The 12,258-nt window shown below is 38.4% G+C and overlaps 1 protein-coding gene across 9 annotated transcripts in view; it reads right to left on the reverse strand.

Moving 5' to 3' along the window:
• Positions 1-12,258, reverse strand: part of LOC100709033 (shisa family member 6) — a 78,014-nt gene that overhangs the window by 20,249 nt on the left and 45,507 nt on the right. For 4 of the 9 annotated variants that reach the window (XM_005447914.4, XM_005447911.4, XM_005447913.4 and 1 more), the window contains exon 5: positions 4,903-4,941. The exons of the other annotated variants lie outside the window; for them this stretch is intronic. In XM_005447914.4, coding sequence (XP_005447971.1) covers positions 4,903-4,941 — 39 coding nt within the window. The remainder of the gene's footprint in view (positions 1-4,902; positions 4,942-12,258) is intronic. 9 annotated transcript variants of the gene reach the window in all.

The following is a 12,258-nucleotide window of genomic DNA, read 5'->3' on the forward strand; positions in this document are numbered from 1 at the left end:
GAGTGGCTCTTATCTGTCAAACACAATTTTAAGTGACAAAAGGCTTAGACTAAATATTTGACTTTAAGGCCATAACAAAAACAATGAGAACAGAAATTTGAGCAGATAGGAAAAAGACTTTGTACAGCATTCCTTTGCAGTATCAGCAAAACACATTTCAAATTAAAGAAAGCGAAGGGAACTTGTTTGCAAATAAAATTCTGTAATAAAAACTCAACTATAGCATCACATTGACATCATGTTAATTAATATGACGGGATTTCCTTTGCAGAAAATTATGACCATCCTAAATGTAGCCGTTTTAATTATCGTGCCTCACAACAGCGTGGTGTTATGTACTGGCAGAAAGAGCGGCGATGATGAACAGTATATGCAAAGCCAATGGTAACAAGACTGAAAATAATGAGCTAACGGCATACGGGTTGATAATTCAGCACCCAAGTTTGCCATTAACAAATCCAACAACTCTCACACAACGAAGGTTTTCTAAAACCTCGTTGCTGTCTTTTTCAGCCACTTGAGACAAAACTCTAGAATTCATATCATAGATATATTTGATATCCTATGGCCTTGCAAAGATATGACAAACATATTCACACACAGTTCTGTAATTTCTCAGTCAAACTTCACTATTTTAGATCATTATATGAATTTTAATCTTAGACTATGAAAACCTGAGTGAATACAAAATACAGTTTTTAAATGATGATTTCCTTTATCAAGGGAAAACAACCATCCAGACCTACCCGGCCCTGTGTGAATAAGTATTTTCTAATTGTACCATCATGTAATTCAACAGCATTTCATAAGAAGAACATCATGCCAATAGTCAAACATTGTGGTGGTATTGTGACTGCTTCATTGCTTCAGGACCTCGACAACTCGCTGTAATTTAGGGAACCATGAATTCTGCTTTCTACCAGAAAATTCTGAAGGAGAAAGGCGGCCCATCAGTTCAGGCCCTGAAGCACAAGCGCACTTGGGTTATGCAGCAGAACAATGATTTGACAAACACCAGCAAATCCACCTCTGAATGGCTCACTCCTTATTTGACTGTTGACTATGCCACTGTGTTCACCAGCTGGCAGGTGTGGAATATATTGTTAACTTTACTTTGTACATATAGCTACTTTCTGATGACTTTAGACTATGAAAGAATCTTATTCCACAAGTAGGAAAGCAGTAGCGATACAGCCTATATTACTCAATCATAAACAACACAGGACACCAATTATATATCCTTCTTAGGGTGTGAGAGAAATGATTTTACATTTAGGTGGTAGACTGGATTCCCGGAATCAAAATCAGTTTTTCCAATGGCCTGGAATACCAAAGAAATGATTTGCCACACATTAGTAAAAGGAGAACAGAGGGAGAAGCAGGTAATGACTAAAATAAAATGTAACTCTACAGAGCTAGTAAAAACGATTGAATTACAGGTCAGTTTCACAAAACGAATTCTAAACAAAATCTTTTTCTCATCCATATGCCGTATTTGTCACTGGCTATAAAAATCAGATGAAAGGCTTGGATCGTATTTTAAATTATTTTATTGATTTTTCACAGCAGCGAGTTTGATTACATACATTAATGCTAATTTTAAAAATTACAGTAACTGGAGTGGTTTCCTATCTGTATACTTTAAGTATTACAGACACAGTGTATTGCTACATGGCCAAGGTTGTTGACTGATCTCTACCTCATGTCTCTTAATGAATGAAAACTAATTAAGATGTGTTTTGAATTGTTGGAAGCTAATAGCTGCACAGAAATACTCAGATTTCATTATGCATTCATAGATAAATACATTAACAAAGAGGGTTGCTACTACATTCTTCCAAGTGCAGTAAAATCCAAATAAAACACAGACTGTGTCTATCCACAGCGCCAGTAAGTATCGCTCTTTATCTCATAACTCACAATCACCCCCAAGACACCAAAGGCCAAGCAGTTACTTGACAATTCACTGCCTCTACTGCTTGACAAATGTGCCATGATAGTCTCAGCAGGGAAGGGGAAGGGCAAGAGGTTGAGATGGACTTCATACCCAGTTCATTTTGAAATGTGATAGACAGTGAACCCACTGTGGACTGTGACCCCAAGTGTTAAAAGGCAATAAGGCATCCGTTTTATTGAAGCGGTGTGTCATGATGTTCCTACAAGCTTGCATGGTTACACTCGGTTCTCTCACCACAAAGCCACAGTGGCTCCCTGGGTTTAAAGATAATCTTTCTTGAAAATCAAACAGTGTAACAATATGCCGTTTTCATCGCTTGGCGCACTGTAGGAATAATACCTCAGCAGAAAAAAATCAGTTTCTTCTGCTTCACAGTTGATCGACATACCAACCGACTCCTTTTGCAGGCTGTTGAAAAGCAGACTTCCTTTGGGAGGAGGCGGAGGGCGAAGAAGAGGTAGAGGAGGAAGAGGAGGGTCCGTATATCGTAAGCAAGAATAAGGACAGATTTATCTGATGTCTTCTTAAAATTAAAAAAGTAACATCATCAAAACTGCCTTTATCCATGCCTTCATAGACCAGCCCTCCTCTCCACTGAGACGGACAGAATCGAAGAGCACGTACACCATAGAGGTTAGGACATTCAATTCAGTAAAGAGGACAACACATAGAAAGTGAAACATTTCAAAACATACAGTCCAAAGGGCAGGAATTAGAACACAGGCGTGAAACAAGACCAGTTGGGTTTTAATGCACAGCACAATTTTAAAAAAAAAAGTCATATAATGTGGGCCAGCTTCAACAAACATCAGGAGGTACAGAATATTATTGTTTACAAAAAGTCTGTCCTAGTTTGGTTAGCTTTTTAAAAAATATATTTTTAAATAAGTAGGCTGAAACTTTTTTTAGTGCAAATCTCCTCTTTACAGTGTTTTCTTATAGGCGAGCCCACATTACCACACCAGTTATCTAAACAGAACTACATAGGGGTGTTACGGTACATATATATAGCCTGTTACAGGGCATTGGTTTCAGTTTGCCTTTAAATTAGTGTAACACTAATTAAGTCTATATTTAAGTGCTAAGGAAACTTGTTTTCTAAAGTTAGATGGTCCCATCTGAAGAGCTTTAACAGATCGCCACTTTTGTCCAACAACATACTAATGTATGTATTAGCCCCTGGATGTATGAGGCACCACCTGACTACCATTCAAAATGACAAAAACTGGACTTAGTGAATGTGGTGCACCAGTCTGAGTCTACCAAATACGTGGAACTAAAGCTTGGATGAAGTAAGGTTTCTGGAAACAAGTGGAGCTAGGGTAAAAAAACCCCCCCAAACCTCCCCTTTTCAGTTCTTAGGTTTTTACATATCAGGACAACCTGAGGACAAAACATTATCTGGTCCTACTCATTAATCTGATTAGGTTTATTAGCTTGTTTCCAAACAATCTGTCCATGAATCCAAAGTTATGTAATGGAGTGATGATGAAATGGATATCCAGGGAAAATGCATCCCAAAATCAAATTGACCAGTTTGCAGAGGAATTACAAAAACTCACATCTTGGATCTATAAACTTCAGTAAGCACATTAAATGTTAAAGTTCAGGACAATACAAAAAAACTGAAAGTATGACATCTTTTGGAAAGGTTGCCAGGAATTAGCCCCTTCTCTTTAAAAGAAACATCGTTGCATGACTTAGGTTTGAAAAATTGTATCTGACCTGAATTCTGGAACAATGTCCTTTGGATAGATGAATGAGACACTTGGCCCTAATGCACAGTGCCACAGTTTGTGAAAACCAAACCAAACAATTGAGCACAAATACCTCATACCAACTATCCAACACGGTGGCGGACCTTGGGATACAGACTCAGTACTGTGTACCAAATTATTCTAGAGTTAAATGTCTCACAGGTAACATAAGGACAATGATCCCAAGCATACCAGCAAATCTATTAAAAAAAATGGCCAAAAAATAATAATCAAGGCATTGCAATGGCCCAGTCAGTCCAGATCTCTGCAAACCTCAATGAAGAGACTGACAAAGCCATAAAGGAAATGTTTAATTCAAGTTATTCCTAATAAAAATTATTCTACAAGCTACTGAATCATTGGGCGCACTTAGTTTTTCCCTTAGTGCTTCTACATTTTGGTTTTATATTTCTTAAATAATGACTTGATATATTTTTTTGTTCATCTCTCATTTTTTGTGATGCCCTAATATATAAAACCTTGGAATTGAAAAAAAGGGGTATATTTTTCTTTTAACCATGACTTGACAATTCAAATGTGCAATTAACTATTTTAGGTTTTTAGAGACCAGTTAGCAGCTGCGTGACAACCAAAATGTCTTGGAGACAACCTTTTAGACATGACTGGAGGCATACTTCCAGGAAAAACCACCAGTGATCACAGCTGATTCAAAAGTGCCAGTTATTTGGTTGTTTCGTATTATAGCTTTGGACAAAACCAGGTTGGTTATTTCCTCATATTTCTGTTTTCTCTGCTGCTTCAGGCTTGGAAAAATATTCTTTGCAGAAAGGTGACATAGCTTGTTTGTCTGTATTATGTACAACTTCAACTTTTAACTTGTTTTAACATTGCATAGACTTTTAACCATACCAATTATTTTAGTGTACCGTTACACCCCTAAAAATAGCACACAAACGAACCAGACTACACATGTGCACTTGTCACACAAACAGAAAAGCTAAATGTCAAGAGGGAGGTTATATACTGAGTATACAAATAGAGATCAATGGGAAGGCACTTCACTACAATTAACACTCCAGGTATAAGCTGCCTCCAAACACGCAGGAAGTTGATATTATCTTATATTATCTGTATAAATCTTTAACAGGTTCATAAAGCAAATGTATAAATCATAAAATAAGTGGCTAGAGGCAGCTTTAACCTTTAACAAAGAATAGCCATCCCTACCATGGTGACTCTGGGAGCGGACCGGCCAATGTTTTTCTCCTAGAAAACAGAATCAAGTGATTAGATTCTGCCACTTGGATGGTTATAGAACATGATCACACTGAATAACTTGTAGTTATTGTTTTTGCATGTGGTTAAATTTACAATAGTCTTGTTCAGAGGTGAAAACAACCATTTTGCTGTTATTTTACATGCCAAAATTCAGCCATACCGAAGCGTAGTAGCTTAATTCATGACAAACACGTCTTTTATAGTGGTTACAGGCAAAATGTTACCAAAAGTGAGGGCAGTTTTTGTGCGCTGATATTGATTGTTTATTAAAGGTTAATATTTTTCTTCCCATCTGCTAGTGTCTGATTCTACCTGACACCATGACACAAAGCATCAAGTCACCTCTCTCCCCACTCAAAAATTCAGACACACATTGCATTCCTCTTAATGCAGGGGAGAGACAGAGAGGATTTCAAGATGAAGAGAGAATTGGGGTAAAAGGGGAGACAAAGAGGCTAATGAGTAGAAAGGAAGAGATGTAAAAGTCACTGTTGTTCCGCACACCATAACACCGCAGGGCTCCAGCCATGCAGCACTTTGATCCATCATCATCGATTTAACATCAGCTTCTCATCGTGGCTGCCTCCCACACAACAACACGCAGCTACAAGGATATTTTCCCCAGCTCTGTGTCTACACGGTATGCATGGCAGTTCTGACCTTAAACCCAACGACTCTATAATACATTCATGACAAAAGATGGGAGTGTTATTTTACTGCGGATGTACTGATGAGCATGAATTGCAGATTTAAGTGTAGTTATACATATACATTAAGTGGTTTATGTGAAATCCCCTGTGAGAGAAATCTGCAAAAATCTGTAATGAAATGCTAAAGTACACATACCCAGCAAAGTGAAGACACACACCACACTGTGGACACACTAGTGTGCTCACTGTAGTGTATAGCCTACTGGGTCTTTCCTGTCTCCCTTTTCTAGTGTAAAGAACCACCCATAGCAGAGAAATCAGATTATTTTATCTGACGCTTTATATAGTAAAACTACTTAAAATATGGTTCAGAATTAAGCTAGTAATAGGTATTTTAACTGTGGACACTGTTGCTCCAAAAACATGCTCCTGTAACAATATAGTGAGAGCAACAAAGCACATGGTTGCCAGCGGCTGCCAAACTGCGATCTGGCTACACCATTAAATATGTTATATTCAATTTAATGGTGGGAGTGAAAGAAAAAAAAAGCATAATGTATGCCAAAGCTTTAATTTTTTTATTTCAATTTTCAAAGTGAAGGAACTGCATGCCGTTGCAGGCAGTGGACCCAAACCACTGTGTGAAACCCCAGACCCTCCTCTTTTAGCCCCGCCCCTGCTTTTGTTGCCACCAAGACAGATGCAAGGCAAAGACCAATACATCCAAAAAAAAACCCGGAGCATTTCAGCTGATTGTTAGGTGGTTGCCAGGCAACCTGATGTCATAATAGACTGTGTATAAAAATCAGATGTTATTGCTGTGAAATAAGGGACAAATTTGTTTGCTCAGCTACAAATAAACAGACGGACAGAAAGCAATTTAGTGTATCATTTTAATAGTTGATTATTTGTTACTATCATAGTAGTACGTCTTGATGCATTCTCAATCATCCAGGAAAGTAAATCTCCAAAAGTTGAATCTGTTCATCTGGACGTAGCGTTTTGTGGGAGAAACGTTTCGTCACTCATCCAAGTGACTTCTTCAGTCTCAGCTGACTGCAGGTTTCCCCAAACCTTATAAACAGTACATTTGCATAATGACTGAAACCAGCCCACTGAAGGAACAATGGGCTGTGAGGTCAGTTCCTTAATCATAATTCCTTATCATAGTAGTAAATAAATTCATATATTGATTGTATCATTTTATTGATTTTGAGCTGATTCTATATCTAAACAAAGTGCTTAAATTTTTTTTTTTTTGATGAAATAGAAACAACATACAGCAGCTTGCAATTGCCTGCAGCTGAAAAAATAATGAGCTCATATCTTCGAAAAATACGAGGAAAAAACGAACTAATTAGAGCAAACATCTGTCATAAATGTTTGGTGGAGAGGTAATGCAATACACTAATAAATATTAAGATGGGTTGTATTGAGACAAAAGCTGAGTAATGTATCTTTTTCATTTGAATCTTTTGACATATATATTTGAATGTGCTCATTATCATATGAGAAGCACTGAGCTGCTGTGAAGTGTTATTGATGAGTAGTTCATGATAACCTCTTCATCAGATTAGCTATGGTCACTTTGACCTCACGGGGTTATGAATCCATACTGCATGACCTTACAGGAGCAGTAAAGACCACTGAAATCAAACCCTTGCTGTACCCTCTCAAGCAGTATGGGTGAAGATTCTCACAAGATGACCTTGAGTTTTATTCCCATCAATAAATAATAAATGACTTGATAAATCTATAAGACATGTGATGCAAGGCTGACGTATTGATGGTTGAGTGTTTCCCCCAGAGAACACGCTCAGTGCACCTGATTGATGCTTTATGCTTGGTGAGGGGGATAATGAGGAGGATGTGGATGTATTCCTGCAGCATGGGAGCATTGAGGACCTGCAGTGAAATCTATGCTCAGTTTAAAGCCTAGTAAAATTTGTAGCTTCCATAAACCTTCAGCTTTAGTAGCTACAGAATATATTTTCTTTTCTTTATTGGAGGTAATGCAGGCAATTCATCTCTTTGTGACCCTGCTGTAAGAGCTGCAAAAGACCAGCCTTATTTGTGGTTTCTCATGCCAGCCTGAGGGTTGATGCACATTTTTTTAGAAGCAAATTGTGACAAGAAACCTTGATACCTGAGCATTAGTTACTGTTCTTCTGAGTCAGCATTATGCAGTGTATTTTATGATGCGTGCAGTGTTTTAGTCAACAGAAACTCATATTGTTGAAGACTGCTACAGGAAGATTCAGCATTTCCCTTCAGCGTTGCACAAGCAAACAACTGTCTCATTTCACAGTGTTGCCATGTAAAGCAGTCAGTTATTTTGCAATTTTCTTAAAATACTGAGAGACCAGATAAATTAAAGGTTTCAAACTGTCAGTTAAGAAATTAGATATATCAAAAGTTGGGTTACAAATGAAAAAGCTCAACAGTATACGACATTACATGTGCTCCTTACATGGAATAAAATGGCTACACATACCTTTATTCAGCAGCAGTGATGCTGGCTGTGGAAGCTGTATAGAGAAGTGGGTGCACAGAGGAGGCCTCCTTTCCGAGGAAAATCTCCTTGCCAGCACGCCCACCATCAGAAGTGAACAACGTTTGCTCAAATTTTCAGCCCAAGGTTGTTCTACAGGGCCGCTGCTGCATTTCCAGCCACCTATGCCCCCGTAGGCCCTGACATATCAGCAGGACTACCTGAAATCAATGATGTGGAGTCGGCCTGCTCAAATGTCAGCCCCAAACGTGGCATGTGTTCATAATAAACACAGACCCAAGGTGAGAGAAAAAGTATGAGCCAATAAAATGGGCAAAACTTGGCCCCCTGATATTTACTGAGAAGTTCATAATTTACAAATCTGTTTTCATCCAGCAATCAATGCTGTAAACATCACTGATAGTAATGAGCATTAACGAGCAACATGATGGGAATACTGACTTCAGGGGCTGCTGCCATACTGTGATGCATGTTGCAATAAAACTAAATGTTTTTTTATGACTACAAATTCCTTGCGTACTCTTGTATGTCATATTGACGCAAAACGTAGCATATGTTGGCCTAAAATCACATTAGCCATGTTTGCTGATAGTGGAGATGCAGTCTGGGAGCTGAACACACAGTCAAACAAAATGATTATTAATTCATCACAACAAATGGATCATTGTAATGAGCTAACTCGAAACCTTCAGCGTAACATGCAGAGCAGCTGTTGGGATGCCTCACTGGTTTACTGAGATGGAAGGAGCCTCCAATCACTTCAAGATAATTTAAAGCAAGCTATATATTTTCATAGTTCAGTCATAGGACTTGTCTTTAGAATGAATTACTTAATACAGCAGAAGAATGCAGTTAGAATTTGGGGCTTATGATACCCTGTAAATAGAAATTTGTGTATGGTCACGTGATTAGCGGCCATGTGACTGCAAACTCTGCAATACAGCATGGTCCATATACAGCTTGGTATTTATTTTGGTTAAAAATCTAGTGTGTCTATCTTTGGTCTGTAAATAAAATGGTTTAATTTCAAAAATGCGCATTTGGTTTCTTCCCCACTTCCCCAGTTGTTGATTTCTTTCAATCAGCACCTCACTGAGTGATGGCGCGCTCAGTTTGTTGCTTCGCTAATCTCAGCACATTAGCATGTTAACAAATCAAATTCCCTAAAGGAGTGAATCTCTGTACCTGTGGCAAAACACTGGGTGTAATATTATGTAGCGTACTGAATGTGTGATTTGTTTCACACCCCCAGACCCACACCCGATATACATCCACAGACACACACTGCCGCTCCCCTGCTGGATTGCTGTCAGTCCCTGAGAAAGCTGCTTACATAACTACACTTCCAGCATCATCCCACGTCAGCCTCCATATCAGATGATAGCATCTTAAATGGCTATTTGACAATGTTGCATATCAGTAGCAGTTTATGAAGACATGGCCACATATGAGTGTTTGTGTAAGGACGAGGGCGTGTAAGTGGTATAAAATAAGATGGTGTGTAATGAAAAGAAATAAACAGGGAGATTACTGAGATTGTTACACGGAGAAGGCTGAAGCCATTCGGCCAACTACGGTCCCGATTCATTTGTATAGCAGCAGCTCATGCAGTTATTTAAGCCGTATTCATAGAGACTTGAAAATAACAATGTTAAATATTCATGCTTAACTGGTTCAGGGGTTGGGATTGTAAAGCATGAAAGCCGATCGTGACATGATTAACAAAAGCAGAGTACAAAGTTGTCAAGAGTTTACCCGTCTTCATGCAGGGGAAAAAAAAAAATCTTCATTAACTCTTCATCTCATACAGCTATCCCCCATGCTCAGAAAGAGCGGGGTGAGCAAGCAAGGGAAAGATTAAGAGAGGGAGAGTGAGAGTAGAGATTCGATAAAGAAGGGGAGAGTCTTATTTCAGTGCTTCACACAGTGCTGGATGATCAAAGTAGAAAATGCTGTTTTAATTCCAAGAATCATATCTCATCTCCTGTCCACAAGCTCATTTTGGAGAACTATGCTGTAGGACAGAGGGTAAGAGAAGTAGCAGAAACACAGGAGGCATCCAGCCAGATTACTACAGTATACTTTTTAGCACTGCTATATAACTAAAATTGCTTGACCTGTGACGGGTGGTCTAAATAGTACTGTATTTCCCAGTAATGTAACCCAGCTTTGTCTTTCTATAAATTCTTCCCCTACTTGATCCACATGACATATCTTTTGTGTTTAACATTGATCGATAGATATTTTTTAAAGAATGGCACTGAAGGTATTTAATGAACTGACAATCAGCAGAGAAACTAAGCATACAAGCAGCACTCTGTCTTCAGATATCCTCCAACATAGACCAAAACTCATTAACATTGCCATAGTCTTGGCTGGCTTAAACTAAATGGCCTACTTGCATCCACACCTCCAGTACACTCCTATCTAAATACACAATTTAAATTCAATTCAGTTTTTATCAGGCCAAATCACAACAACAATCACCTCAAGGCATTTGTATTATAAGGTAAAGACCCTACAATACAACAAAATCAGATCTTAACCTTAAATCATGATAAACCACATCCCCTAAAAATGGATGAATGAAGAAGTTTTGTAGCTTCTGGGCTTGCTTCCACATCATGATTCATTAATGTCATTACTTCATTGCTTTATCCTAAAATATGTTTGAGTTAAGTTTAATCATAATTAGTGTGTGATTTCTTATGTTATTAAGGAAAAAAAGTGATTACAGTGATCTCACAGGGATCTTTGGCCACTAAATTCTAATAAGGTAAGAAATTCCAGCAAGGTGTTCAGAAGTGTTACATTCAAAAAATGGTTGAACGTGGGTGAAAAAATAAATGGTCTACATAGCTGCACACGTGCACATATACAGTTCAAGAACATAATGTTTCCAAAATAGCTGTCAAACAATACAAACGTGTTAAAACCAGTTCTGGGTTAGAGAAGTGAAGTCAGTGTGGAAATACCTTCTTTTTAATGATCAGCATGAGGGAACTCTTCTGGTTGCAACACGATTTCCTTCTGCATAGAGATTCATTATGACTTGTTTCAAGTCATAATGAATACATACCTATTTATATATGATCTGATAAAAGCTGTCTTATGAGTGAAAACATTCCGACGATGTGTCTGATCACTCTGTTCTTCCATTCCTGGAAAAAAGCAGTAAGAACCAAATATATCTACAATGGCTAATACCAAATGTCTCTGAATATACAAGTAGAACTGAGTTCAATTGATTAGTTTGGGTAGTATCTAATGCCCTCTTTTAACTGGTGCTCCAAGCTTTAGCAGCTGATGCTTTCCTTACATTAAAAATCACAATAAAATTCAATCTGCTAAAGTAAAGATGAATTGCCACCAGATGACACCTGATGTCAGGCTCCACAGCAGTCACGTGTACTGAAGTGCGACCACCATGAAAAACCCTTCCCACTTCTAGCAGCGCTTGAATTTCTAGACAGCGAGCAGACACCTGCACACACTGTGCACCTCTGTCCATACATTACTTCTCCAGTTCCCCATTCAACAACACAATCAGCCTCAGCAGGGTCTCCGGTCTCCAGTCAATACAGACAGTTAATTCTAAACTCATTAACAATGGAGCCATAACAATGGTGCACACAAAAGCAGAAGGTGTGGGTGGATCGTCTTTACACAAGAGGAAAAAAAGAAAAAGCTGGGTTTTTCATAATCAACTGTCAGTCATTTGCTAAGATAAAGGCTTCTTTAAGACTGCATAAGGGACGGAAGCCTACTGTTGCAATTCAATTACCATTTTGCTGGAGTTCTACAAAAGAAACATAAGGATGCGGTATCATGGCTATGACGGGTTTACTTCATGAATAGAAATGTGTTTCTGCAGAAGAAAAGAGGAGAGACTAGAATTAAAGCTTTGACACATTCATTGAAAGTTGTGCTTTTTCCATCTCCTTTGGCCTCCTGGTTGAATGAGGAATGAAATATCAAAAAAAGATTTGGATGCGTATTAATGAGCCTTCTCTGTATGAGTGGAGACCTTCAGAGCCCCGTTGCTTGGCTTTTGATCATTTCTGACCATTTATCAATCATTTTTCACCATTTGCACCATTAAAATTTCAGAGGCTCATCACATTCCTGGATGTGACAGAAAGT

The sequence above is a fragment of the Oreochromis niloticus genome, linkage group LG8, assembly GCF_001858045.2.
Source record: "Oreochromis niloticus isolate F11D_XX linkage group LG8, O_niloticus_UMD_NMBU, whole genome shotgun sequence".
Classification (NCBI taxonomy): domain Eukaryota; kingdom Metazoa; phylum Chordata; class Actinopteri; order Cichliformes; family Cichlidae; genus Oreochromis; species Oreochromis niloticus.